The sequence below is a fragment of the Canariomyces notabilis genome, assembly GCF_033297395.1.
Source record: "Canariomyces notabilis strain CBS 508.74 unplaced genomic scaffold N656scaffold_48, whole genome shotgun sequence".
NCBI classification, from domain to species: Eukaryota; Fungi; Ascomycota; class Sordariomycetes; order Sordariales; family Chaetomiaceae; genus Canariomyces; species Canariomyces notabilis.
The window spans coordinates 12,760-40,462 of record NW_027041870.1 but is presented as its reverse complement, the minus strand read 5'-3'; the positions used below and the strand labels follow the sequence as shown (position 1 = coordinate 40,462).

Here is a 27,703-nt window from a genome sequence, read left to right as displayed (position 1 = left end):
ACAGAGACAACTGACAATCGACACAAGGAAAGTCAAGTCAAGCACGGTACATGCACGTTGGTGAACTGCAGAGGATACATGCAGAGGGAAGCAGAGGGGGATTGAATCGGCTGCGGGGTGCATGCCGCAGGGTACATACTTAGGTTACTGTATCTTCCTGCTCTGCGAATGAGAGCAGGTCATTGATTTGCCTGATGCCGGTATTACACACTTAGTTACAAAGGGTTATCTGTTGACTGGAGACCAAAACGGGAATTACGTCACGCGACCAACTTCATCAGGGGACCTGCCAACTTAGCTTACCCCTGAGTCCCTGACCGTCCCATTCAATGGATGCATACTAGCAGTAGATTGATGATCATTTAATGGTGACTAGGAGTTCTTGTATCCATCTCCCTTTTCTCCCGTCTGCTTAAGTTCTCCCTGACGCCTCCATTCATCTATTGACTACAACGACAATGTGGTCAATTCTTCAACGCCGTCAACTCCTCAACCAACCCTCCGAGTCATCCCAATCCATCACAGCACTGCGCCCGAGACGCCATCATGATCTTCAAGACCACGACAGACCATTGTCCGAGAAGCCGGAGCAACCATCATCTCTGCCCCCTCCACCGCAGCCTGAGCCACAACAAACCCCCCATTCCCAATCCCAACACAGTGATGACAAGATCTACATCTCACCCTCCTCCCCCTCGGACCCCCTCGACCCCCGCAACTGGCCTCTCCTTTCCCGAACCAAAAACATAACCCTCCTCTCCCTTCTCATCTTCACCCAAGCCTGGGCCGGCGCCGCAGATTCCATGGCCAACAGCGTCGTGAGCCGCGAACTGAACATTAGCAAAACAACCGAAAACCTGTCGACGGCCATGTACCTGTTTGGAATTGGCACGGGCGCGCTGGTTGCTGGTCCTGTATCCGAAACAACGGGGCGGAATCCGGTGTATCTGGTTTCGACGTTTGGGTATCTTCTTTGTGTGCTCGGTGTGGCGATGGTGGAGGGGTTTGCGGGGAGGGTGGTGTGCAGGTTTTTTGTTGGGGTGTGTGCCAGTGCAACGTTGAGTGTGAATGGCAGTAGCGTGAGGGATCAGTTTAGGAGTGTCAAGAGGGCGTTTGTGTTTCCGGTGGTGGCGTGGGCGAATGTTGCTGGTGAGTAGATACCTTACCTTGTCCAGAACGGGATGGGTTTAGGGGATGGGTGCTGGTAGTTCTGAGACTTTCTGGTCTGGTCCTGTGTTGTTGTCGCCTGCTTCTTTCCAGGGGTTTAACTGTTACTGACGCCGTTCAGCCCCAGTCATTGCCCCTATCGCGGGGGGCTGGATTGTTGACAACCCCCGACTCGGGTGGCGTTGGACAGAGTGGATCACGCTCATCATATCGGGTTTTGCATTCCTCCTGGCGCTGCTGTTCCTCCCGGAGACTTATCTCCCGCTTTTGCTGGACTGGAAAGCCGCCGGCCTACGCCGTGCCACCGGCGACCCGCGCTATGTCTCGAAGCACGCTGAGTCGGCCACGCTCATCGACCGGTTGAGAGCGGGAATCACGCTGCCCGTCAAGTTCTTCGTGACCGAGCCCGTCGTCGCCGTTCTCGGCATATACTTAGTACTGCTCTACGTCCTGTTGTTCACCTTCCTCTCCGGCTTCGATTACATCTTCAAAGAGACATACGGCCTGTCCACTGCGCAGACCGGCTCGTGCTTTGGCGCCATCGCGGCCGGGTCTACGGCATTCACCCTGTTTGCTCCGGGGCTGTACAGCTGGGCCAGGCGCAAAACGGAACATGTCAGGGGCGCCAAGGTGACCCCCGAGTTCCGGCTCTGGCCGTCCATTGTGGCAGGCCCGCTGCTTCCCGTGTCGCTTTTCTGGCTGGGATGGGGCAACTACCATAACATCTCCATCTGGTGCAGTCTCGGGGCGTGCTTCCTGTTTGGCGCCGTCCTGATTGCCATATACGTCAGCAGTTACGAGTACATTATCGATAGCTATGGCGACCATTCTGCTACGGCCCTGTCGAGCATCACCATGCTGCGGTACATCATCGCTGGGGGGATGGTGACGGCGGCGAGGCCGCTCTACATGGGGATTGGTGTCCATTGGACTCTGACGCTGCTCGGTTGCATCGCCGTCGTGCTCGCCCCTGCTCCGTTGGTGTTTTGGAGATTGGGGCCGAATTTGAGAAAAAGAAGTCCGTACGCCGAGAGTCCAGAGGACAAATCGTGATACAACAGTACTGTGCATCGCAGACGATACCCTTAGAAATAGTTTTAATGCATGTGTGGCAGGGGCATGATGGTGTAGATACAGTAGTAGTCTGGTATACAGTCAGCGGTAGCCTGTAAACAGTGTTATGGTAATACCCCTTTTCCTACGCAAGACAGTATTGCATCTTGGGATTGCAATACAACAAATCGTTTAGGGACTATATATGTGTCTACTGTAGGATAGATTATAACCCTGCTACCCAAGTAGCGCTAGCACGACATTCAAGTCGTATATCCGGCCGTCCTCCTATTTCAAAGCAGGATCAGGGTGATCGACTACCTAGCTCCATGCATGCACCCCACCGCCACCTTGAACTGCTTGGACGATTCGCTCTTGATTGCGCAATGGAACTGTACCGCCGGGTTATGTTGCCTCGAGTCCCCGCAAACAGGAGATTATGGATTGAGGAGAATCCCATCCATGTAGGAAAACGACACTGAGGAAGAAAGACAATCAACAGAACCAAGCGGCGTTTATCCAGCCACTCCAAGCATCCTACTACCAGGAGTCATCATGGCGTCAACCGGGCATAACAAAGTACACGCAGACTATGACCTCTCGACACCCATCGACCCCAATGGCGTCGGTTTACAACAGCGACTACCCTCATACGGCGATGCGCACTTCTCCCTCTTCATGCGCAAGTTGTTCATCAAGGCACTCGGCTACAGCGAAGATGCGCTTTCGCGGCCCATTGTTGGCATCGTCAACACCTACTCGGGCTTCAACCCGTGCCATGCCAATATTCCGCAGCTTATTGACGCTGTGAAACGCGGCGTGCAACTGAACGGAGGGCTGGCCATTGATTTCCCAACCATCAGCCTGCACGAGTCGTTTGCGGCGCCGACGAGCATGTACCTTCGGAACTTGATGAGCATGGACACGGAGGAGATGATCCAGGCTCAGCCGGTTGACTCGGTGGTTCTTATCGGAGGTAGGAAACATCACCTACCATGGACTGGAGGCTGCCACTAAAACCAGGTATTCAGGCTGTGACAAGACGACGCCGGCGCAGCTCATGGGCGGCATCTCTGCCAACAAGCCCATGATCCACCTGGTAACCGGACCCATGATGCCCGGTAGTTTCCAAGGCGTGCGAGTCGGTGCATGCACCGATTGCAGGAGTAACTGGGCCCGATTCCGCGCCGGGACGCTTGACGTGGAAGACATAGCGACTCTTAACGACGAGCTTGCCCCAACTGTACGCAGCCCCTGATCCATTACTCCATTCCTAACGCACCGTACCTCATCATACTTACCTATAATGCCTGGCAGGGCGGCACCTGCGGCGTAATGGGCACAGCCAGCACCATGGCCTGTCTGCTCTCCGCCCTAGGCGTGATGCCGATCCAGGGCGCCACCGCGCCCGCCGTATCCTCCGCCCGCTTGCGCATCGCCGAGTCAACCGGCGCTCTTGCAGTCCAACTCGCCAAACAAGGCCTCAAACCACAAACTCTGCTCACGCGGGAATCCTTCCTCAACGCCATCACCGTCCTGCAAGCCATCGGTGGCTCCACCAACGCCATCATCCACCTCATGGCCATCGTCAACCGCCACCCATCGCTAGCCGGCACCATCACCCCGGCCACTGTCGACACCATTGGCCGTCACACCCCTCTTTTAGTTGACCTCAAGCCCAGCGGGGAGAATTACATGACCGATTTCCATAACTCAGGCGGCATGCCCGCCCTTTTGCATCATCTTAAACCGCTGCTTCATCCCAACGCCATGACCGTTACGGGGCGTACACTAGGAGACGAACTCGCGACTATCCCCTTCCGCCCTGTCTCTCTCCCTCTCCCTCCCAACAACAGCCCCGCCAATTTGAATTCGAATTCGAATGTGAACTGCATCCGCCCGCTAACCCACCCCCTCTACCCCTCCTCCTCCCTGATAATCTTCCAACAAGGCAACCTCTCCGGCCCACCCGGCGGGTCCGCTATACTCAAAGCGAGCGCCTCCAAAGACACCCGCCTGCTCTCCCACCGCGGCCGGGCAGTCGTCTTCAACTCCTCGGCTGACCTTGCCGCAAGAATCGACGACCCCAGCTTAGACGTCGATAAGGACAGTGTGTTAGTGTTAAGAGGGATCGGGCCGGTGGGCAATCCGGGGATGCCCGAGGCCGGGCTGATTCCCATCCCAAAAAAGCTTGCGGTTAAGGGGGTGGTGGATATGTTGCGGATTTCGGATGGAAGGATGAGTGGGACTGCCGGGGGCACGATTGTGCTGCATGTGAGCCCTGAGGGGGCGGATCCGGAGTCGGTTCTTGGGGTGGTGAGGGATGGGGATTGGATTGTGTGTGATGTGGAAAGGAGGTGGTTGGGGGTGGAGGTGGGAGAGGAGGAGGTGAGGGCGAGGGTGGAGGAGAGGAAAAGGGAGATGGAAAGGAGGAGGGGTGAGCCGTGGATGGAGAGGGAGAGGGTTAGGGGGTATCGAGGGTTGTATATGCGGGAGGTTAATCAGGCTGAGGAGGGGGTTGATTTTCGGTTTCTAACGGCTGCTGGGCCCGGCAGGTCGTCTGCTCGAGTTGAAGGGGGTGTTTCAGGGGGAGAGTAGCAGAGGAAATGATCACCTCGATGAGTAGGATCTGTAATACAGGCGTCCTTGTCCGAGTTGGCATTAGGAGTAGCAAGAGCCCAGGATCGCCGGCCGTCTCTTTCTTTCCCCGATCGATGAGTACCTTCCTTAGGTATGTAAGATAAGTAGCAGAGGTGAGTGGCCATGGGTTTCCTACCTATTCACACCAGGCTGGGCAGGAATCCGAACAATTCTCAAGTTGAGTCTATACGTACTTAGGGTAGCTGCTAGGTAGAAGTACACTACTACTAGAATATATACCTTTTCTAACACGCAATTTGAACTTATACCCTGCACCGCTCAGCTGCCTTATATATCGCTACATAGAAATACCATACCTATTGTTTCCTGTTTTTGTTCTTTGATGCCTTGGATTAAAGATGTTCCAAAGCGACCCCTGTGACAACCTTATCTCGAAGACTGGAACTTGGGGCATCCTCTTTGTCGCAGAACTACCGCGAGTACCAGTAAAGGCATCGCTAAGGAGACGTCAGTCTAATACCCGGCATATCACCAGCCAGATTTCTCAAGGAAGGGTCTTTCTGGGTGACAGATGCATTGACAGTGTTCATTCCCAAGGCTCAGCTTGGCCGTGAGTTGACCCTGGCCAGCGACACAACTGCCGACTCACACTTCCAGTCTATTAGTACTTGATACCGTACGTACACGATCCATCGTACGGCTTGTGGGCAAACAAGCAAATATCTTAGATCTAACCCGTTCGGCCCGGACAGTTAACGGCCAGCAACCTGCCGCGTGTACATACTGTACAATACATTCCACCCTGTGTCGGTGTCGGTGTCGGTGTCGGTGTTCCGACCCGACGGGAATCTGCATCGCTGCCGCCGGTCCGCTACTCCTACATAGGTATTTATCAGTAGCTGGGCTGCCGTTGACGTTACCTAGAAAACGTGCTTGACAAAGCCCCGGCCCGGACAGCTGCCGGTTTGCGTCGCAGTTCCCGCAACTGGGCGTCCTGGTTTGCTCAATACGTAAGATGTATCTGGTTGACATGTACGCGTGCGGAGCTGTAAGTTGTTATTTGTACCACGAGAAACAAATGAAACACCCCTCCAACTTGCCGCTTCTTGCGTCATGCGAAACACGCCACATGCGGTCAGGGACCCCTAGATTCTAGCTTCAGGGGTTGTCTCTTTCAATGACCCGAGTGAGACTCTTGTTGCTGACTAGGTAGGTAGGTAGGTATTAAACGGTCCATGCGCGGTGCCTTCAAGTTTTGCTCTACCCCAGAGTCAGACTCTGCCGAGGTCGTGCCTGGTGTTTCTAACACGGACTGTCACCCTACCTATAAGCTACGAGTCTAGCTTGATAGACTGCGTTGCAGACCAATCTACCTACCTTCCTAGGCATGACAACGTTCAAGTACAACACATGCCGTGGAGTTGTGAACCTGACGGTTGCAGCCGGCACCTACTGATTACCTTGCTTACCCCTGACTCCCGGCCCCGGATGCCTTCCAGTTCCCGTCCTGACCAGCCCAACAACCTACTATTCACACCAATTTCCAGTCTAGTTACAAAGTACAACCACGGACTTTCCTCCGGCTCAGGCTGTAGCCCCTGGGGTACAGTAACAGCCACGCCGCCACCGTGTCACCCTTCCACCGTTTCACAGACATCCTTCCATCCATCCTCGCATCCTTCCTTCCCGGGCCTCCTTCCCCGCAAATGCTGCATACTAGTACCTTACCTTACCTCACATTTGAAAGAAACCAGAATGTCTACACCCGTATACACCGCCGATGGCAGCAGATGGCTACTAGCAGACGAAACACGTGGCTGCCAGGCGGCCAACAGGGCCCTATTCCGGCAGCGCACCGCCGCCCGGCACCGGCTGGCCGCAGCATATACTACTATGTATACGTACACTACGCCCGGTAGGGTAGATGTCCATCATGGATATGTGTGTGGGGAAAACATGAACCCTGGATGCCAAACGATCGACGCTGTCAATCGGCGGGGTTTGTAGATACTGGTAAAAATGTTTACAACGGTATGTGTAGGCCAGAGCTCCATGTCGGGTCTACGATATGTGTGAGAATGGCAGATAAAGGTAAGGGAGACGGAACTGAGGTACTATGAGTACCGCTTGCTTAGATGTAGCTCCTAACCTGGATCTACTCTATCTGTGTCGGCCCATCATCCATGTGCTTTCCCCCGCAGGCTCGCACCGTTATACCAAGCAGGTAACTAGCTCATACTTCAACTCCGGACTAAAGACTCGGATGGAACCGGAAACCCTCATATGTGCCGTGGCCATGCGGCATGCTTCAAGTGAATACCAGACCCGACCCAGATCGTACAGCACAAGGCATTCGCAACTGCGGGTACATGTATAGTAGTTCAGAACAACGCACAGAACACGGCATCATGTACCCCTCCTCGTAACTGGATGAACGAGTATACCGTGACCCGTGCGAGCAAAACAGGTCGGATCCCCTCCGACATGCTGTCAAGTGTAAAACTCCATTTCCCATCTATCTCTAACAGTCCAGTCGTAATCCAGTATCTTCCCGACCCACGTGATCAATCAGTCATCAATCCGAGAGGTAAGTTACATGCTTGTCTACAGGAGGCTGTTGCTGCCGAGATCCATCCGGCACAGCTCCAATAAGGTCTAAACATCAAGTATAAACAATAAAGTCTAGAGTGCTGCGCGGTGGCAACAATGGTGGAAGAAAAGCAAAAGGAGTAGAACAAGCGCTCATCCATGTCCATTTTTAAACATCCTGGCTAGTTGACAATGCGAGCCGATGGGGTATCTTCACCGAGAAAGCAGAAGCAGAGGCGAAGCAAAAGAGCAATGAGTAAAAAGACAAGGTTGGTATTGTACCATCCCTCCCACTGGATGATGCATTCCGAGCCGGTTTTATCCACGACGGTCTTGTCGTCCGACGAAAACAGGGGTTTGCATAAGCATCCAAGGGCCTCGTTATTTGCGTAGGCCAACTTTTCCAGCAAGACTCCTGAGCCAGGTAGAGGCACTATTCCTCTTCTCGTCTTGGCCATCGCGGGCCATGACGGCGTCGCGCACCATGGGCCCAACAATCTCGACATCCCCGAGCTCTGGAAACTTGCCGTCGTCGCTGAGCATCCGGGGGATTGCGGACGGGGGTGTATCCTCGGCGGTGCGGTGGAGCTCGGGAGATGTCAGGGATTCCCTATCCAGCCGCTGGATAAGATCAGCCTCGTTCCGCTTCCATTCCTGCTCCACCTCGGCCCATTTGGCTTCCGTGAGGGCGTATGTCTTGGATGTAGCCCCGTAGTGCTCTCCTGTCCGCACAAGGTGCTTGGCATAGTTTGTCCTGGCCAGGCTCCAATCCGTGCGCAAAGCCTGCAACGCGGCGATGTCGGCCGTCTCAGGCAAATATGGCTTGGGCTCGATGGTGAAGTTGGCATGGCCCAGCCTGTGGGACCACGAGTCCTGGTGATCGAAGAAGCAAGGTACTGGAGACGGTGCATCACCGAAAATGCTCGTGACCGTCCCTCGACGGAAGGATGAGACAGATGCTTTTGTGCTGAGAGGAGGCGTCGGGTACGACTTGAAAGCTGAGATGTCAGGGTTTGGTGACGGCACCACAGAGGGGGATTGTAGCGGCGATGCCTGGAGCGACTGCGGTTGCGTATGACAAGAGGTGTCAGTTAGAAGGGGAGGTAGAAGAGGGGTTGTTGCCGTGGCTCTCTCGCGCTCTAGACTTTTTCCCAATGTCGAGGGCTTCTTGACCAGGGGCGAAGAGATGGCAACACTTTCAGAGCTCTCATAGAGAGAAAGAGCAGGGGTTGCAGGGAGTGCAGGGTCTTGCTGGCGATCCGGAGCGCCGCGACCAGGGGCTGAGATGGATGAGGACCGGCTTGACGGTTCCCGGGAAAAACTTGGTCGTTGGTCCGCTAGAGAGGGGTCGGATGCCGGGGAGAAGGCTGGATTATATCTTCTTGAGATGGATGAAATAGATGGCGACCGCCATCCCTGTAGTTTCGACCCCAATTTCGTGCTCCAACGCGAGAAGCTTGCATCGGATCCGTGACGCCGCTTCTTATGCCGGGGACTCGCGTTGAAGTCGCTGTCACTCAGAAAACCCAAGTCGTAGTCAAAGTCCGACGCCATACAAGACTCCAAGGTCGCGCTTTGTACAAGATTGCCATGATGAGCGCAGGGAGTGTCACCTGGATGCGTGGCATGACCGTTAGATACAGTTGAGACAGTTCTGAAATGGCACATGACTCACATAAGCAGTCGTAGAGGCCTGCCTCGTGGTCACTGAAGTCGGGCATCGCAATAGTGCCCTCCTCTTCCCTCTCTAGCGGTTCTTCCTGCACATCAGGTAATTGCGGCTTGGTGGTTTTGTTGACATGCGGGGGTTGCGGTACGGGCCCTGGGGAGGCTGGGCTCTCGGAGCACGAGTGTGTTGGAATCTCGAGTGAAGAAACGGACCCCGAAAATCTCGAGTGGCCGGCGCGCGAGAAGGTCGGCGTGACCGGCGATGGTGAAGCGAGGTCGGACGAGGATGAATTGTATGTGTAGAAGACGTACGTGTTCTCGCCGTCGTTGGTCTGCTGCAGCTCCAGCTTCTTCCGCTCCTCCACCAGCTGCGGCAGCAGCAGTGGTTTCAATTTCGGCGACATGGGAGCTATCGTTACGTGGGCATCGGTATGCTCTTTGACAATCTTTGAAGTGGCGCAGGGGAGGTAATGTCGGCACTGAGTGGGTTGCGGAATGGTCGAAGAGAGGTCTGATCGTGGAAAGTTGGAAAGGGTGGCGGGGCAGAACAATTTTGTTGTTGCGATCAGACACGGCAACCAAGAATGGGGAGAGAGCTCCTTCCATTCAAGCCAGCTTGCTGTGTGTGTGGCACCGACAGGGGGTCAGCAATTGGGTTCCGGTGGAGTGCGTTGGTGAATGCCTTGCAAGTTGCGGGGCAGGCGAGGCGGCGCAAAACGCTACAAGCCCACCCGATCAGTCCAGCCAGCTCCAGTTGGGTGGTAGCGGCAACTCGGAATGTCAATGGAACGCACGCGGCAGTTCGTGTAGAGTAGTATATGGCGGGTAATGCAATTTGAGAATGAGAAGAATTACCAGATATGACGAAGGCTGAAGCACGGCCGAAGGACTGGCCCAGGTTCTGGTACTTTACCGCTGGACAGAGCCGAGGCCAGGCATTTACACTAGAAGTCTTTCGAACACACCAAACTACTGCGAAGCAGTCTTCCCTCTTAAGGGTCTTTGGCAGTTATTATACCAGAAAAGAATTCCATCTTCGCAAGTGCACATGAATACGGGAGGAACTAGTGTAGCTAGGGGACGTTAGGTCTTCGCTCGGTTCGGCTCCAAGATGGTTGTCACTCGCCGAATTTCCAGGCCGCGAGGCCGGGCCAGGACATTTCCTGCCCCGTCTACTCGCGGTGCTGCGTGATCCTGCGTGATCGTCGGGTGCGTGTTGGGGAAGGTCGCCAGACGACGGGAAGCAGATCCGTGGGCGGTCGAATAGTCGGAGCTCTCACAGTATCTCGGGAACACAAGTGGCACCACGTGTAATCTGGCGCTCAGGTAGTGTGTATACTGTACATAGAGTACATACATCTGCTGTAAGCACTCAGGCGTGGGGTTGGGGGAGCTGTATTCGCTGGTGGTTGGCCTCTGGCCTCGAGACTTTGGCCCGCCGGAGCCGGAGCCTCCACTGCCCAATCAATTCTTGCCGACTATTCGCCGGCCTGACAATGACACTGCGCAGCGACGAGTCGTCGTGACCGTTCAGGGAAGAAAAGGCTGGCGATGGGCAACCTGAGCCGGTTGGGCATACAGCAGCAGCGTGGGCGGCCCAATGGAATCACAACCAGCTGGCTGGTTTACCGGCTTAAGTCTACCCGAGGACGAAGACAGGACCGTTGGCAACGCTCTGAAAGAGAACTCAGTGGGGGACCAGCTCCTGACTGGAGCTGGTGAGTGAGCTTTCCAAATATCACTTTCGCAAGCTGCAACGGTGACACGGAGCCTGACTGGCTCTGTCGTCAATATAGTTATCGTCAGCATGCGTCTCGAGAGCTTGTGAGCTTGTCCAGTGGGCTGCAAGTAGTGAGCGACTCATGTCACGGCTAGGTTCACGAAGGTCCCCGTTTTTCTTTGGATGAACTTCTGGCATTGGCTGGCCAACAGGGCGGTTCCAGCCGAATCTTTTCCATTCAGCTTATCCAATCCGTCTGTCAATTGAAAAATTCGAGAGACTGAGGGTTGCACCGCTGCCCTAGCCCTGGCCCTTTGCGATAACGATGTCGCTGATGACGCACCAAAAGCTCATCCTGATGGAGGTGGGCGAACTTGGACACGAATTGCCAGGTGAGCGAGCCTAGCGAGGTCGGGAAGGCGCCCCTCCCCGGGCCCCACCTTCCTGGAAGTTGACGCCAGAAACGGCTCGGAAAAACTTGCAGGTTCTCTTGCTTTTTTCGCGCCATTCCCATTCCATCAAAAGTGGGCCCATTTTGGATGAAGAAAACCGCTCTTCGTTCGCAACGTTCGGGTTCCTCTTCTTTTCGTCATCATGCTTTTTTGGCGTGCTATTTTCGCAATTTTTGCCCGAGGTTCCGTCCAACAACATCCCTGATGCCTGCCCCTTGCCTTTCACCATGGTGTGGCAGAATCGGTTCACTCTCTAGTCTCTTGACTCTTCACCGGCTCAGACCGGTTCTGAAAACGACGCCTCGTCAATGGCACTGAGGCTTGACATGACCATCAGATAAGCTAAGCACATGCGGCTTTCTAAGCCAACACAACGACAACCTTTCGAAATCTCTTCGTGGAGGGTATCTCATTAACCCTCTTGCTCCTCATTCGCCAACATCTCGCGTACCTTGCACAAGCGTACTTTTTCTTCACTGCCCTTGGCCTCGGCATCCATCCCCTCCCCGAGTTTGGTTTGTACTCGGTATGCAGTGAGCACTGCAGCATCGTGACTTGTTTCCATCCGAGCCATCCTCCCGAGTCTGCCGTTCAGACCGTCTTTTTGGAAGCGAGTCCAGCCAACTCAGGTCCAGTTCAACAAGCCCTGTTCTGGCTGCACCTCCCCAAGTCTGCTGTTCACACCGTCTTTTCTCGGTCCCGTCTTTTCTTTTTTGGGACAGCAAGTCTAACCAAGTCCACCTCAACGAGCCCCGTGCTGAGGTGGACAGGACAGCCCTCCTTTTCCGAGTCGCCCCCTCAAGAGCTGCAAACTGCCTCTGTACAATACAGTGCAGTCTCGTCGAGTATGCATCGAGGGCTTTGGGAGGTATGTAAGTATCATGGCTGCTCGTTTCCCTTTGAAGCCGTTGCCGGTTTTGGGCCGAGGTCGACGCGATCACGGTCACTTATTGCTCAAGGCCCAAACTCCTTGATAACTGAGGGTTACGCTCAGAGAAGTCAAGGTGGGCCTGACCGTCACGGCCGAGAACAGGATCGCACCTCACTTTGCACGACGTCGATGCTGTGCTCCGTATGTTCCGGTTGATGCCAGCTTTACACCAAGGGCTAGTGCGGGATGCGGGAAGTTGGACGAGATCCTGTATCACTTCGCTGGCACATCACAACTCGTCTGAGTCTCCCCCAATCTCACCACCGTACAAAGTTCCCTGCCTGGCTCGACCGCATCCCGCGCATGTGTCTTCTTTTGCGGCTTGATGAACTGCTGGGGGTTGTTCTGCCTCTTCAGGTGCAGCTGAAGCTTCAGCAGGGCAACTCTCTTGGCAGTTGGTTGCACCAAGCGTTGCCTGAGCTCCTATCTTGTGCATGTAATGTCGTTGTCGATGCAGGTTGTCAATTCACCTTGTGTGCTATCTCAGTCACTAGCAGTTGATGCCACCAGCGTTGGGCCGAGGAGCGCGGATTCCATTCTAAAAATGATGGCTAAAGAGGAGAGCTGGCCGCTGCCAAATGCTACCTCGCCAGCCTCCAACGATTGATGAGCCGCCATGTGGTTGCTGACCAGCAAGCTACGACATCACTCCCACTGGGCTTGAACATCACTTCTGGTCCCTTGCATTAGTTCGGCGCGGAGGAGACGCGGAGGAGGGGCGCCGAAGCTGGCCATTCGCTGGTGCCGTCAGACTCTCGGGACGTCTCCTTCGGTGCCGTCGGCTCTTCTGGGATTGAAGATACCGTTAGGTACTTCCAGCTTGGACTTGCAGTGGACGGGAGTGATTGCAGTCGACGATTCCCCGCAGATACCTGACCGGAAAGCCCTTTCCCTTTCTTTCGCTTTTCACTGTTCTCCTGTTTCTCGTCCCCTGCATCACGTCTTTGGCGGAGGTCAACGACTTGTTAGAAGGTGCAGCGTTGGAAGTTGCGCTGGGGCGCTAGCGTAGTTTGGGATGGGCTAAGCTTTAGAAGGCAGTGATGACCGGGACCTGGATAACGTCCGCCCAGTGAATGCAACTTCTAAACTGGAACCTACCAACGACAACGGCTCTCATCTGCATCATGAGAAAGCAGAACATGTCTGCTGCATCAGTCCATTTTCAATCAAATCCCGTCATTATTACATTTACAGGGCGGTATAAATCCATATAAAACCACCAATTGAATGCGGGCCAATCCCCGCCATCGAGAAAGAAAGCCAATGGTATCAATCCAGCGCCCAACGCCTCCCATCACCGTTGCGAGTACCTTACTAATACTCTGCTAGGCCAATTCCTGGGGCGGCAGGTAGGGGCCACGGTATGACTGCGTGGCCGGCAGTTCTCGGTATGCAGTTTCGGACCCCAACTCGTGAGCGCCATACGGAGTTTCCGCGAATTTTCGGCATCGGCGGCGGAAGCCCGCCCTCGGCCCATGCCGGCTGTGGGGCCCCTTCCGCTGCTGCTGCCGCCGCAGCCGCTTCGGCCTTTCGCTTCCTTGACCGCATCAAATACAGAGCCACGAGCAGGGCGGCGATTCCAATAACGCCCAACCCCACACCCACACCCATGCCGGCCGCTGCACCCGTCGAGAGGCCTGGTGATGACGCCTGGTCCGGTAAAGAGGGTCCTTCCCCCGTGAGCGCGGCCGTCGCGCCGCTGGAGACTGTCGCGGTTGAAATGGACGGGGAAGTTGGTGTTGATATGATCGATGAGGAGGTTGAGGTCGAGGTTGAGGTCGAGGTCGAGGCCAAGGTCGAGGACGTTGTGAACGTGGACGATGTTGTGGAGCTCGTCGTCTGCAACGCTATGTTCCATCCCACCACGGCGATGGCGCTAACCGTCGAGCTCCTCGTCAGCGTCGTCGCGGTGATCTTCCAGGCCTTCGAAGCCCCTGGCGACGTTGAGGCAAATGTCAGGACCGCGCCCGAAGGGACATCGGAAAGGCAGTCTCCAGCGACGGAGCCCGGGTATCCGTGCGCAAGGTAGTACTCTCTAGTGCAGCGCGGGACGTCAGTTGATGATTTGGGATGGCCAGTCTTCAAGGAGATTGAACCACTCACGGCGGGCAGCACATGATCTGCGTGCTCGAGCCGGTGATTGGTGAGGCCACCGTCGTCCACGCGTTGGGGCATGTCACCGGCCCCAGACTGGCGGCAGTGTTTCCTTCACCATCGCCACCGCCCAGTCGTCCCTGTTCCCACCATGTTGTCACGGCTGGCGGTCCACACTTGACATTCCTATCGATATCAAGGCCGTAGCCCGGGTCGTAGGCCACCAGGCTCGGCCCGTTGAGACGGTATTTACTTTCGCATCCTACGGATGGTGTGAATGTGCTTGTGAGCGGCACCCAAGACGTCACGACTCCGTCGTTCGTCTCGGGAGGGTATGTCGACATGGCGGGTGACTGGCCTCAAATGGTACGCCCGAGGACGCCGATTTCCCTCGCACCGCAAGAAAAGGGGCTGTGGGTAATGAGGAACGTGACGCCGGGACACAGCAGAGGAATACATTTATCGAGGAAGTAAGTACCTAGATAATTTGCTCGGGGGCGACATTGGCGTAAACTGGAACCAACGAACCAAGGGGCAACGAACCAACGAGCCGGCCCGTGCCGTTCTCTCGGGTCCGTCCAAAAGAAAGAAAAGGGGAAAACGGCCATCGGCCGCATAAACAGACATTGTCTCCTTTGCAATTGCAACCAAGCCACCGATATTTGGGCAGCCGCAAGCAGAGATGGCACATCAAAAAGAACATGCATCACGGAAGCAGGTGCGTCGGCCGGCCGGCTCGCGCATCCCGTCGCCGGTGCGGTACGGCTTGGCCACAATTGCCGTCGCCACCGCCGTTGGGTAGGGCGTAAACCGGTGGGTTGTTGACAACCCCATCGGCTTCTCCCACTACACAGCGTCTGCCGTCGACTGGAACGCTCGGCGCGAGGCAGTGAAGGAGACGTTCGCCGCAAGTTGGCAGGCTTATACGCAGTATGCCTGGGGTGAGTTCACGTCTCACAGTATTTGGCATACACACAACTTGAAGACACTGACTGCTGCCCAGGTCAAGACCGGTACCACCCCGTCACGGCACGGGGCTCGCAGATGAGCCCTCAGGGGCTGGGCTGGATCATTGTCGACAGTCTTGACACCATGATGGTCATGAACCTGACGGGCCCACTGGCCGAGTCGCGCAAGTGGCTGCACCGCAGCCTGACATACGACCAAGACCAGGATGTCAGCACCTTTGAGACCACCATCCGCATGTTGGGCGGGCTGCTCGGGGCACACTACCTCGCCGGCCGCCTGCCTGACGTGGCCTCGCGCCGCGACACTGTCTACCTGGCCAAGGCGGTTGAACTGGCCGACCACCTGCTGCCCGCGTACGAGTCGCGCTCAGGCATCCCCTACGCGAGCGTGCACCTCGGCAGAAGAAAAGGGCTACCATCGCACGCCGACGGCGGCGCGTCGTCCATGGCCGAGGCGGCTACGCTACAGCTCGAGATGAAATACCTGTCGCACCTTACGGGCGACGAGCGCTACTGGCGCAAGGCCGAGAAGGTGATGCAGGTGCTGGATGACAATGCCAAGGAAGCCGGGCTGCTACAAATCTTTGTCCACCCGGAGACTGGCCAGTTCACGACACCGGAGATCGGACTTGGCAGTCGTGGTGACTCGTATTACGGTGAGTTAGTTCATTCCGCCCGCAATTCAGTTTCCTTGTATCGCCTCTGGCTGACCCAAGCTGCACATACATGTAGAATATCTCATCAAGCAATACCTGCAGACCTCAGGCGACGAGCCCATCTACCTCGACATGTGGGAGGAGGCACTCGCGGGGATCCAGACCCACCTGGTCACGACAACGCGCAGGAGCGGGCTCAAATTCGTCGCCGAGCTGCCGCGGGGCATCGGCGGCAAGCTCTCGCCCAAGATGGATCACCTGGTGTGCTTCCTGCCGGGCGCCATCGCGCTCGGCGTCACAGGCGGCCACACTCTGGCCGAGGCGCGCGCCCGGCCCGGGGGTTTCTGGACGCCAGAAAAGGAGCAGCAGATGCAGCTCGCGGGGGAGCTCATGAAGACGTGCTGGGGCATGTACGCCGTGACGCTGACGGGGCTGGCTCCCGAGATTGTGTGGTTCGATGCTGCTGAGGAAGACCTCCGCCCGCGGCCCAAGGGGAACTTGAACCGAACTCGGAGCAGCGACTTGCGCGGTCGCATGCAGCGCGACTCGCTGGCTGCGTGGAGGGAGGATTTTGTCATCAAACCGCTGGACGCGCACAACCTGCAGCGGCCCGAGACGGTTGAGAGCTTGTTCGTGATGTGGCGCGTGACGGAGGACCTGCTGTACCGCGAATGGGGATGGAAGATCTTCAGGGCATTTGACAAGTGGACTAACGCTGGTTTGGATAAGGGCTACACGTCGGTCAACGATGTGAATAAGATCCCGCCGCCGTTCCGGGATAACATGGAGAGCTTTTGGCTGGTGAGGATACCCCTTTGCATTGTACCTTGCGGGACGCTGCAACATCAGAGACTGGACATAGCTAACCGGGACGGTTCATGTTTGCTCAGGCTGAAACCCTCAAGTACCTGTACTTGCTCTTCTCGCCGAGTGATTTCCTGCCGCTGCACGAGGTCGTCTTCAACACCGAGGCGCACATCTTGCCGCGCTTCAGGAGCAAGTGGAAGACGGGATGGCAGCGGAAAGGAAACCGGTAGAGCAGGGGGCTTTGATTTTCTCTCACTCTCTCTCTCATGTGTCGTATGTATGTACAATACATACGTAGCCGCCATCACGACATCGTGGATACGTGGCTCTATGCTGGCGCTGGTGCCGGACTGATCCAGATCAGCTCTGACGAGAACGTCAGGGTGCAACCTGAACCGAGCCTCCGACTCCCGAGGTTACATTGGTGGCGTTTAGGGCTTGGAGTTGGGAAAAGATCCTGTGTCCAATCGTTGAAACGCAATTCTCGTGAGAAAAGGAGACATTCACTGCGTGCAGCCGGCTTAGCCAACTCCTGATGCTGGCGGCGCCTCATCTCACGTGCTCTCTACCTCTCAATGTCAACTTTGTGAAGTCGCCTCAACTTGTTCTGAGACATCTCCAATGCTGCGAGGTGGAAAAGACAGGCTGCATGTTGCCAACTCAACCCCCCGGGGCCCTTCCCCAGGCCCTTTCCCCTTGAACGCCACTGCGTTCTGGAATAGCATCTTGGTTATATGTCTGGTAGGACTAGAGATATTGACACACGCAAGGCATCTACCGTCTATCCTAATCCAATAACATTTGTCCTCAGCTTTATCGTCAGTGACATGGAGAAGCACGACTGGACACCCCTCGTTCTCGGATTCTCGGCAGCTGCAAGTCCGAGGTACATCTTGATCGCACGCGGGCGCTGAAGGATCAAGGATTTGGTCAGGTGCATGTAATCCATACGCACTACACACGCTTGGAGGATCTGGAAGGAGTTGGCCGTTAGATTCGAAGATTGGATTTAGGCGAAGTTGGCTGCTGGATGGGGTATTTCCATTCAGAGTCCCGCACTTGGTGATATAGACCGTGACTGCCTGCTAGCTCACTTTGATTCCACTCCTAGCCATTCCCACCTTTCTATCACCATTTACCCTTAACTCACGTAGTCTACAGTATACACGCCTACTCCTGGTAAACAACCATGGCATCCCTCGCGTTCCCAACCCTCGCCAAAAAGGCCACACTGAGCGACGGAACCACATACGGTTATATCCATGTCCCCCCCGCCGCTCCATCCAAGCCGACCTTCCTGCTGCTCCACGGCGCGCCGAGCTCAAGCTACATCTGGCACCACCAGATCGAGCTCTTGCCCAAGGCTGGCTTCGGTGTCATTGCGCCCGACCTCCTCGGCTACGGGGACACGGACCGGCCGGAAGCGCTTGAGGCGTACCAGTTCAGTCGCATGGTGCCGCAGGTTTATGAGTTGGTGACCAAGGCGGTTGGGGTTGAGAAGGTGATTGGGGTTGGGCATGATTTGTGAGCAACTCCTCAAGTGCTGCCTGCCTGTATAGGTAGGTTTGATACTAGCTTTCGCTGATCTGACACGCGCCTGTAGTGGCTCACCTCTGCTGTCGCACTTATACGTGCACCATAAGGAGCTCTTTAGTGGGCTGATCTTTGTTGCTGCGGGTTTCACCATTGTTGATACACGGTTGAATCTCGGTATGTGGCCATGTTTACGAATATCTTGGGCAGGCCGTGGATACCAAGTCCCCTGATGTTTGTAGCTGACACCAAATCTATGTAGATACCCTGATAGCGGTGTCCAAGCAGATGCTCGGATACAGCACATCAGGCTATATGCAAGTCTTCCTCTCCTCTGAGGGATCGTCTCTGGTGGAGAAGAACGCTGGTGCGTTTGATTCTCTGATGTTCGCCAAAGACCCTGAGGCTTGGAAAGAGCATCTTTGCGCCGAAGGCGCTCTGCAAAAGTTTCTCGAAGCAGGAAAAGAGCTGCCTGTCGCCGACTGGATCTCTCCTGAGGAGCTGGCGACGCATCAGCGGATTCTTAAGGGCGGTTACGATGGCGTTTTCAACTGGTACAAGGCTATTGCTTTTCTCGACCCTGCAAAGGAGGACCAGGACCTCAGCTCTGAGGACCAGAAGATTACGGTACCGACCCTGTTTATCGCTACGACCAAGGACTACGCCATCATCCCTGCTGTCCAGGTGCACATGACTAGGGAAGCGGCTCAAGATAATCTGAAGATTGAGACGCTTGATACCGGTCATTGGGCTATGTTGGAGGCCAAGGAGACGGTGGAGAAGATGTTTGAGGAGTTTGCCTCGGGCCTCTCTATGTAGATCCGTACTTAGACAGGCACCTCTCAGCTTCATGTCACGGTTAGTATTCTTTGAGCAACAGTGACTAATTACCTAGAACCTACCAGTAAAGGCACGACTATTGTTTGGGCGTCATTTAGATTGTGGCGATAATGCGTAGATCTTGCCTATCATCCGCCTCCTGCTGTCCTTAGATGCCTCCGTCTACCTACATTATACATATCCAAACAGCTTGAACACACCGGGAACGCCCTTCTGGAACACACCTTCGGGATCAGGACATGAAACGCGCTCAGAACTGGACGGAATAGAGTGACCCTGCTTCGCACTTAGGCTTAAGGTGAATTGTAATGTGAATCGAGCACTGAGCCTAGAAGTAAGAGGGAACGAGAGTACTAGGGGCTCAAAAACCTGGAGATAGGGATGGGATAGACTGAACAGACCCCGGTAGAGATCCCCAGGGCAGCCACAAACGAGGAATTGGTGAGCTACATACATTGATACCTTAGTGAAGATACTTACCCTACCCCTTAGAAGTACAATTAAATGTCCTCAAGCCGAACCATTCAGGAGGTCCGGTTGTGTATCGAGTATCAACGGTTCAGATAAGCCGGCAGCTCTGTTTGTTTGAGTCTTGGGGTACAATTCTCTCAGTATCTTGACTAAATCATGCCTAATCTCCCCTGTTTCGATATTTTTTATAATAGTAGGACTAATGGCGGGCTGGTTGTATGTATTGTACATACATACTTGAAACCTGGCACTGGACCAGCGGTAATCCAGGGGCTGTTGTCGGTGGATCTGTGATGGACTGGACTCTGGGGTAGCATCAGGTTGTTAGTCATGTATATAGGGAGTGTCGGGTACGGTCTGTACCGTCCTGATCAACCTGCACTGCCTTTTTTGGGAGCAGGTAGGTAGTCGTTGGATTTCTCGAGGCACTACGATGAAGACGTGCAATAAGGAACGAAAGGGAACACTTCATGAGAGATTCCCTGGTATCTCAGTTGGTATCATCAATCATATTATATATTTCAGGTTCCACCCCGAGAGACAGAGAGGAAGGTGTGTTGTTGATTCAGTTCAAGATGTCGCAATACTCATGAACGCATATACGTTAATACACGTTCGCCCATTGTTGTTACTCTGTTTCTTCTCTCTTGTGATTTGAATGTAGTAAGCTAGAGCACATGAGTACAAACCAGAAGGCAATGTAAGAAAGACAGACTTATGTGACTGGGGACCTGAGTGGAAGGGGAGGTTCGATTTGTGACACTTAATGTATTGTATTGGACTGTTACTGAATCAGGGAAAGGAAGTAAATTTATCATTGGGTATTTTCGTAATGTAACGTACAATACCACCCTAATTACCGCCGGCCCTGCGTCCAGCCAGCAATACGCCCGCACTTCCAACGCGTCAATCGCGATCACGAATCAGCCCGTCACAAACACCACGTTTTTTTGATTAGGGCCGCGACCTTGATAGCACAAAGACGGACTGCCAAAACGCTCTTGACGCTGGCCGATCACCATCCCTGACTATACCATCCAGTTCTCAGCTGCCCCAACGTATTGTACTGTACAATACCACCAGACCATGGCGGCAAGTCTAGACGTTCAGACCCTCGGGCTCGTTTTCCAGACACGACCGGATATCTTAGCGGGTATTGAGAGGGCCGCCGGTACGTTTCTACTATCATTGTCCTGCTCGTGACTCGGCGGTTTGCGCAATAAGTTGGGAAGGCGAAAAGCTGCGGGCACGCCCGCAAACGCCACCAGAAGCAACGAAGATCTGTCTGGCAAAAAGCTGATGATTGGTACTCCTAGATACCCCAACGCGTACGACCTTGTTCAACGAAATTGCGAGCTTTGTATATCAGCGTTTATCCTCCACCGACAATCAAGCCGAACCCAACCCCAAGAGGCGACGGGTCGAGATTGCACAATCGCCAGCGCAGGCACAGTCAAACCAGAACACGTTGAACGGGCAGTCGCTGGCGGCATCCCAGACCTCCGGCCTGGGGACCGACGCTGCCGTTGTCGAGCAAGTGCTGCTCGAGATTAAGGATATTTCAGTTACGGCGCCGCAGCGCAAGAAATACGACCTCTGTTTTACCAAGAACTTTCTGTATGCCCGGGCCCCAGGCTCATCAACCCCTGTGGCTGGCATTGTATATCCGTGGAAAGACATTGGTCCGTGACCTCCCTCCTTCCCTCTTCCAATCTCCTACAGCATTGCTAACCTCTTGAGCTGTAGAACATGCATTTTACTTACCGGTCCCCGATAAATCCCAAGCCCAATACAACTATGTTCTCCTCCCGCGGAACAGTTACCTCCCGATCTCGAAACAAACCAACAGTGTGGCCGACAAGCCGCAGTCGCTTGAGCCGCTCGTCTACACAGTCCCAGTCACCGCGCCGAAGCCTGGGAGCATCGCGGGCCCCTTAGCCAAGACAGCCGAGGCGGTTTCTGACACATACAGCAGTCTGTTCCACTGGGCTCTCACGATGTCTATGCGTAACGCGGGAAACAACTCGTGCCAGCTCATCGCTTCAGACCCCAAGATATTTCACAGCGTTGTACGACAGCCCCACCGCCCGAACGAAAAGGCGGTGCATGTGAAAGCCTTTCGCGGGAGTAAGGATGGATTTCTCTTCTTCCTCCCCACAGGCATCCTGTGGGGGTTCAAAAAGCCGCTCCTCTTCCTGCCGCTGGAGCGCATCGTGGCGGTCAGCTACACCAATGTCCTGCAACGTACCTTCAACATGGTCGTGGAGTTGGAAGAAGACCCCGAGGACGCCAATAGCAGCCTGGAAAAAGAGATTGAGTTTGCTATGCTCGATCAGGAAGATTACCAGGGGATTGACGAGACTTATGTGCGCCGACATGGCCTGGCAGACCGGAGCATGGCAGAACGCAGAAAGGCGAAGCGCGAACTGGCTGAGAATGCGAAGAAGGCTGCTGGGGAAGGTGAAGGTGATAACGACGGCAATGAGCACGCCGAAGGAGACGCAGGGGGGATGACGGCACTGGAACTTGCAGAGCGCGAGGCCGAGCAGCGGCTGCAGGATGAGGAAGACGAGTTGGAGGAGGATTATGACCCTGGAAGTGAGGGAGATAGTGAAGGGGAAGGGGAGTCAAGTGAGGAGGACGAGGAGGAATATGATGAAGACCACGAAAGGGCGGATGATGGAGAGGGCATGGAGGAGGACGACTCTACATAAACTACATTGGTAACTTATAATGGCCAGTGCATTTGTGCACATGGACGAGTCACTATACCTCAGCCTTGGCAACTGGTATTAAGAGAATTACTCCGTGTGCACTAGTACTATTCTATTCGTGCACTAGTCCCCCCATGAGGCATAGCCCAGACGGCGTGGACGGCCTCCGGGATCCAAGAACAAGCGGAAGGCCGGTGAGGATGGCGGAGAGGAAGGGAGGGCAGGGCAATGCGCAAGGAGGTAAGGACCGGGCGCGAGGTTACGGGAGAGGTTACGTTGTGTGGATATATACGTTGTATGGATATGAGCGTTCTGTAGCGATTTGAGTGTATTCGAGCGATTTGAGCGCATTCTAGCAATTTAAGTGTATTCCAGCGATTTAAGTGTATTCGAGCGAATTGAGCCATTTGAGCCACTCTTCGCGTTGAGCAGGAAGATGGGTGCGCGCAAGTCAGAAAGGGGGGGATGAGGGTGCGGATGCACCAGCTATAACCCTAACCCTCATGAGAGACTAGTGCACGAATAGATTAGTACTAGTGCACACGGAGTAATTCTCGGTATTGAATGTCTCATGATTGTCAGTTACCGCTTTCTAGTATTGACTTCGGCGATGAGTTTATCTTGTCCTTAGGTTCGAGTTTCCTATCTGGCATCTGAGAATCAAGTGGAAGCTGTAGGCCCCGCCATAGTGTAACATACTTGGGACCTGCCTTACAGGGCGACCGTGGGTCTGCTTGCGAAGTCATCCCATCCTGGCAATTCAAGCAGACCGGGACTTTTGACAACTTCAACGCTCCTTAAGTTACGCCTGCAGCTCCAACTGCATACCGTTACTTCGGCATGTACGCCGACAGAGAATGCCAGTGAAAATACCTCGACACCACCGAGAGCCTGGAAACCCGCCGAATACCTCAGTCGCAGATTCCTCGCCCTTTTGGATTGGTCCGAATGACCGTCAGCTTTGTCTCTCAACATCAGGCTTGTAGCATACCTAGGTATTGAAACTGTTAGCTGACAGGTATGGCGTTTACGTTTACTGTTGCATACACAGGTTTGATCAACTACCGGTATATATTTCCTTTGATCTTTTACTCTTGATAACGATGAGACATCTTGCTAGCATCTTCGAAAGGAGAATTTTGGAGCCCCCCACTAGAACGGCGCACTGCAGCAAAGATCCCGTCGTACTTTCATGCCTACGGTCGCCAATGTTACCCAACGACTCGGGACTGTCTTGCCGCAGGGTCCGGAAAAGAATCTAACTGACCTTCACTACTCCGTACACATGTACTCGTTGTACTTCGTATACACGGTCCATTTGATCTTTTTTGTGCAGATTTTGTGGATGAGGAAGTGGTTTACTAGAGGTTCCTTGAGCTATACTAATGTGTTTTTGTCCTTTTTGCCATTTCTGCGTTCATCTCGATGCCATTCTAGCTCAGGAGTCAAAAAAGGGGGTTCTCGTTGTTGCAGTACGGTGTACAGTACAGTACCAGACATTTATAACACTGTACTTTGACCACTAGCACTAGTACTGATACGGGTATCTTACAATGTTGTACCGCCGTTGTACTGCACAACCGAGGTATGCGTGTAATTCATTACCGCCTTCAGCCCTAAGTCCGCCGCGGGCGAATTTCTTACGGGAATTGAAAGTGACGTAGGCCCGCGGTGCCCATCCCGCTGGTGCCAGTAATCAGCAGTACCTTGAGGCAGATGGACAAGTTGCCGAGTACGGAGTACATACACCGTAACATGACTTGGATGCCCAACCCCGCCAACGTCCAGCCGAGCAATGTCGGCCAGGTAATCGAGGAAGGAGAATCCCAACGTACTGTGGAAGCGAGGTGCAAAATGGAGGTGGCAGGGATGTTACCCTAGACTAAACCCCGCAAGGCCACTGCAGCACCCTTGCTGGGCTTTGAAGGGCTGAAGCAGTGGGCGGTCAACGAGTGGATCAACTTTGGCCGTTCTCCTCGATGGCGCAAGTGAGAGTCCACCAGTGTCACCGCGTCTGCAGATGGGTGCCGCTGCTTCTCTCCTTTTCATTTCCATCGTGGAAGACCTGGCTGGGGTAACGTAAGGAAGCTGGGATTCTGGTTGGGGTACGGAAGGTATGTGTACCCTCGCTCGACGCACATCCGGTCTGCTGTCTCTCATATTTCCATTCTTTTTCATCTTACTTCGTACCCAGCCAAACTTTGCACCCGACGCAGCCACTTCCCGTGTTCCCTGACAGCCCTACGGACCGCGCTTAGGAAACACTCGGGCCATTGATGTATCTAATAAGGTATGTACGGCTCTTGTGCACCGAGCTTACCTGGGTCTAAAAAACTACCTCCGTACGGAGTACCTTACCCTTCCATCAATCGCTACCTGACCTGGCCGCGGCACCGTTGCTTCCAGGTTCCATGGAAGTTGTCGTCGGCCTCTCATTCCTCTTTTTGTCAATCTTCAACCCAGCACCGAGATCCATACCTACACTGCGCAGCGCAAGCATGCCCACTTCAGCTGACAAGTGAGGGTTTACACTAGCACCGGCTCCACCATCGACTAGGCTGAATCCATTGACCCGACTCGCCCACAGACAGTCCCCAGTCGCCTGACTAACACTGTCCTTGCTCGGCGGCGCTGGACCCCCTAGGACTTACAATTTCCCCCTCAGCACACTTTCTCCAATGGCTTGGATGACAGAACTTGTGTAGCTGGGCGAGCGCTTCCAACCCTTTTTTTTGCCCTGGTTCTTTCTACAGCCGGGAACTGATCCGATTGCCATCGTCGCCTGCTGCCTTTCTGGTCCCAAACGTTGAGCCCTAAATCATCCCCTTTGCGAATTTGTTGCGCCCGGCGCTCGCGTGCTGCCGGCGAATTGGCACTGGTCGCAGCCAATCCCGGCTCGAGGCGAATCGACAACCACCAGCAAGGCGGATCTTTCGGGATCGCCCTGGACGGCTGAGGACGACTGGTATCCTGCCAAAATCCAGTCTTGGGACAATTGCTTCTTCTGCCCCCTTATTGGTCTTGGTTCAGCTAAAAACCTGACTACGCAAGTGGAGGCGGTGGCGAGGCGACAGTCGCCTCGCGGTTCAGCTGTGCCTGTCTCTACCAGCCAGGCGGTGTCGGGTCTCCCAAGTCCAGTCGGTCGTCACCTAGGGTTCTCGATTCCCACTCCAAACCCGCTTGACTGGCGCACAGCGCAGTCTCGGAAATTCCAACGCAATGGCCGCTATCCCAATTCAAGCGTCGTCGCGATACAGGCAGAGGGATTTTAGTACAAGTCCTCTGCCGTCAATATCAAGTCGCGATGAGAGTTCCGCTCGACCCTTTGGGCCTCCCAGCCGTGGCATCCCGTTCCCAGACAATCTGTCCCCGTCGGCCGCCTCAAATCCCATGGCAATACGCGGTGTGGACTTGCAAGATGTGCCCCCGCCGTTACCGCCCCCTCGGCTGGTTCCCATCAACGGCCCGGTTGATAAAAGTCTACAAACCAAGGAGAACATGCGCGGCCAGGAAGACTATTCGAGCGCGTACAGTGACTCCCTCGGCATGAGCTTCTCGCGGCGCGACAGGACGTTCAAGAGCGATTTCCCCGACGAAGCGTATCATAGCTTCGAGAGTTTCAGGTTTGTGCTGTTACGTGCGCCGAGGACGACCTGTTTCTCGTTGAGCTGACACTCGGATGGGACTTCAGATCCCCGCCTGACCTGCCTTCACCCTTCGGCCTCCACACCATGAATAGCTTCCGTCCCAATGGCGACTCGATCGACAACTCGATGCTCAACCGGTTGAACCGGCCCGCCCGGCGATCTGGCCTGAGCGCGTCAGTAGGCGATCTGCTCCACCCCGGCCGTCCGAACCACACCCAGCTCACGACTCTCTCCTTGCCGCATCGGACCAAACAACCGCTGCTCGACTCGGGCTTCACAAAGTCGCCCGGCGCAATATCTGCGACGTCACCAATCCACGCTCCCTTCGGCCATACCGGGCGCGACTCAGTGGATTATCGCTTGCCTTTTGGCCCTGGTGGGCCCGACATGGAGCGCTCGCCTTTGCACCGCAGTCAGAGACTTCATAGCGTCCAGTCACAGGATGACAATCCGGGAATGGCCTACGGCGGCTACGACGTTCGCGAAGACGAGACAGATTTCCCAATGGAAGAGACATCACGCATGCGCAGCTTGAACATCGAGGACCAGTGGAAAGAGAGGGATACGGACCGCGACCGCGACTGGGAGCGAGAGAGGGACAGAGAAAGGGATTGCTACCAGCCAGGCCAGAAGCGCCGCGCGTCATCACCGCCTAGTGACGATGCGCCTCTTGCAAACGACCTGCTCAGGAGGAGGGACTGCGGCCTCATGTCCAGGGGCTCGCCCACGCCCAGGTTACTCGTCATGCCTCAGAACTCGGTATCAAGCATATCCACAATAAGCCGAAGTGGGAGCTTTGCCAGCAACCTCACCACCAGCAGTATAACGAGCATAGGTTCATTTGGGCGTCGCTCACCAAACCCCTTGTCTCCCGCCGGTTTGTCTCCGACCGACCCCATGGGTTGTGCAAGTCCCTACGCAACCCCGTTGACTGCCTCCGCGTCTTCCCGCCCGTCGATCGGACGATCCAGCGCGACGCAGTCGCCCCGCCAGCGGATGGGGAGCGAGCAGCCGATGGCAGTACAGACAGCTCGCTCCGTGACTTCACCGCGGAAGCTCGCAGAGATTCCCAAGAATTCGAGCACCCTAGCTGCCAAGCTGAAGGGCCCTTGGATGTGCGAATGTTGCCCTAAGAAGCCCAAGAAATTTGAGACGGAGGAAGAATTAAGGTACGTGGAGCTTTCCAGGTTATCTAAAAACCCTCTTCCTCCTCAGTCTTATCATTTCCGCGAATCTTTTGCTCTTCAAATGTGTCTCAACACGTAGATCCAGCTTCCCTTGCTCCGCCCCTAATATATATAAAATGAAATAAAATGATCTAACATCATTGTCACACAGACTCCACGAAGCCGAAAAGCAATACGAATGTTCGTTTTGCGGGAATCGCTTCAAGAACAAGAACGAAGCCGAGAGGCACCAAAATTCCCTCCATGTCCGGCGACACAGCTGGTCATGTTCGGCTTTAACGAGCTACGAGCGAGCCTTCCACGACAGCACCACGAAACCCGGTGAAGTCGATATCTGCGGCTACTGTGGCGAGGAGTTCCCGAGGACCGGCCAGAACCAGGGCGTGGTCTGTATGAGCGAGCAGGATCTGGAAGAGCGGGTCCGCCACCTTCAGGACGTTCACAAATTCCGCGAGTGCAACTCGAGCAAAAAGTTCTACCGGGCCGACCATTTCCGCCAGCATCTCAAGCATAGTCATGCCGGCACCAGTGGGAAATGGACAAACATGCTGGAGAATGCCTGTATGATGGAGGAAGACCCCCCTGCCGGGACCAGATGAAAAAGC

The 27,703-nt window shown here is 54.9% G+C and overlaps 10 protein-coding genes across 10 annotated transcripts; 7 read left to right on the top strand and 3 right to left on the bottom strand.

The window, feature by feature from the left end:
• Positions 1 to 620: 620 nt before the first annotated feature.
• N656DRAFT_849627 (MFS general substrate transporter) lies at positions 621 to 2,220 on the top strand (the record flags this gene model as incomplete). The annotated part of the gene is made up of 2 exons (XM_064819358.1): positions 621 to 1,149; positions 1,289 to 2,220. Exons 1-2 carry the CDS (start codon positions 804 to 806, stop codon positions 2,218 to 2,220), a joined length of 1,278 nt encoding a protein of 425 aa, XP_064664764.1. The 5' UTR covers positions 621 to 803.
• A 388-nt stretch (positions 2,221 to 2,608) lies between these two features.
• Positions 2,609 to 4,994, top strand: N656DRAFT_763846 (dihydroxy-acid and 6-phosphogluconate dehydratase). The gene is made up of 3 exons (XM_064813304.1): positions 2,609 to 3,196; positions 3,252 to 3,463; positions 3,538 to 4,994. Exons 1-3 carry the CDS (start codon positions 2,776 to 2,778, stop codon positions 4,816 to 4,818), a joined length of 1,914 nt encoding a protein of 637 aa, XP_064664763.1. The 5' UTR covers positions 2,609 to 2,775; the 3' UTR covers positions 4,819 to 4,994.
• A 2,797-nt stretch (positions 4,995 to 7,791) lies between these two features.
• N656DRAFT_793345 (uncharacterized protein) lies at positions 7,792 to 9,482 on the bottom strand (the record flags this gene model as incomplete). Its single annotated transcript, XM_064817156.1, has 2 exons — positions 7,792 to 9,023; positions 9,086 to 9,482. The coding sequence occupies 2 exons, from the start codon at positions 9,480 to 9,482 to the stop codon at positions 7,792 to 7,794; spliced, it is 1,629 nt and encodes a 542-aa protein (XP_064664762.1).
• A 3,811-nt stretch (positions 9,483 to 13,293) lies between these two features.
• On the top strand, positions 13,294 to 14,213 carry N656DRAFT_785561 (uncharacterized protein; the record flags this gene model as incomplete). Its single annotated transcript, XM_064816422.1, has 1 exon — positions 13,294 to 14,213. Exon 1 carries the CDS (start codon positions 13,545 to 13,547, stop codon positions 14,208 to 14,210), a length of 666 nt encoding a protein of 221 aa, XP_064664761.1. The 5' UTR covers positions 13,294 to 13,544.
• Positions 14,214 to 14,280: 67 nt separating this feature from the next.
• Positions 14,281 to 14,713, bottom strand: N656DRAFT_849623 (uncharacterized protein; the record flags this gene model as incomplete). The annotated part of the gene is made up of 1 exon (XM_064819357.1): positions 14,281 to 14,713. Exon 1 carries the CDS (start codon positions 14,617 to 14,619, stop codon positions 14,281 to 14,283), a length of 339 nt encoding a protein of 112 aa, XP_064664760.1. The 5' UTR covers positions 14,620 to 14,713.
• A 244-nt stretch (positions 14,714 to 14,957) lies between these two features.
• Positions 14,958 to 17,151, top strand: N656DRAFT_820751 (glycoside hydrolase family 47 protein). The gene is made up of 4 exons (XM_064818415.1): positions 14,958 to 15,216; positions 15,279 to 15,899; positions 15,976 to 16,700; positions 16,790 to 17,151. Exons 2-4 carry the CDS (start codon positions 15,320 to 15,322, stop codon positions 16,934 to 16,936), a joined length of 1,452 nt encoding a protein of 483 aa, XP_064664759.1. The 5' UTR covers positions 14,958 to 15,216; positions 15,279 to 15,319; the 3' UTR covers positions 16,937 to 17,151.
• Positions 17,152 to 17,895: 744 nt separating this feature from the next.
• N656DRAFT_802886 (alpha/beta-hydrolase) lies at positions 17,896 to 19,058 on the top strand (the record flags this gene model as incomplete). Its single annotated transcript, XM_064818296.1, has 3 exons — positions 17,896 to 18,230; positions 18,310 to 18,416; positions 18,502 to 19,058. 3 exons carry the CDS (start codon positions 17,896 to 17,898, stop codon positions 19,056 to 19,058), a joined length of 999 nt encoding a protein of 332 aa, XP_064664758.1.
• A 413-nt stretch (positions 19,059 to 19,471) lies between these two features.
• On the bottom strand, positions 19,472 to 20,120 carry N656DRAFT_521228 (uncharacterized protein). Its single transcript, XM_064809946.1, has 2 exons — positions 19,914 to 20,120; positions 19,472 to 19,855 (listed from the first exon to the last, which is right to left on the bottom strand). Exons 1-2 carry the CDS (start codon positions 20,020 to 20,022, stop codon positions 19,590 to 19,592), a joined length of 375 nt encoding a protein of 124 aa, XP_064664757.1. The 5' UTR covers positions 20,023 to 20,120; the 3' UTR covers positions 19,472 to 19,589.
• A 364-nt stretch (positions 20,121 to 20,484) lies between these two features.
• On the top strand, positions 20,485 to 22,601 carry N656DRAFT_849620 (Rtt106-domain-containing protein). Its single transcript, XM_064819356.1, has 3 exons — positions 20,485 to 20,721; positions 20,867 to 21,232; positions 21,297 to 22,601. The coding sequence occupies exons 1-3, from the start codon at positions 20,637 to 20,639 to the stop codon at positions 22,262 to 22,264; spliced, it is 1,419 nt and encodes a 472-aa protein (XP_064664756.1). The 5' UTR covers positions 20,485 to 20,636; the 3' UTR covers positions 22,265 to 22,601.
• A 3,053-nt stretch (positions 22,602 to 25,654) lies between these two features.
• N656DRAFT_793341 (uncharacterized protein) lies at positions 25,655 to 27,697 on the top strand (the record flags this gene model as incomplete). Its single annotated transcript, XM_064817155.1, has 3 exons — positions 25,655 to 25,887; positions 25,956 to 27,080; positions 27,250 to 27,697. 3 exons carry the CDS (start codon positions 25,655 to 25,657, stop codon positions 27,695 to 27,697), a joined length of 1,806 nt encoding a protein of 601 aa, XP_064664755.1.
• Between the last annotated feature and the right edge of the window lie 6 nt (positions 27,698 to 27,703).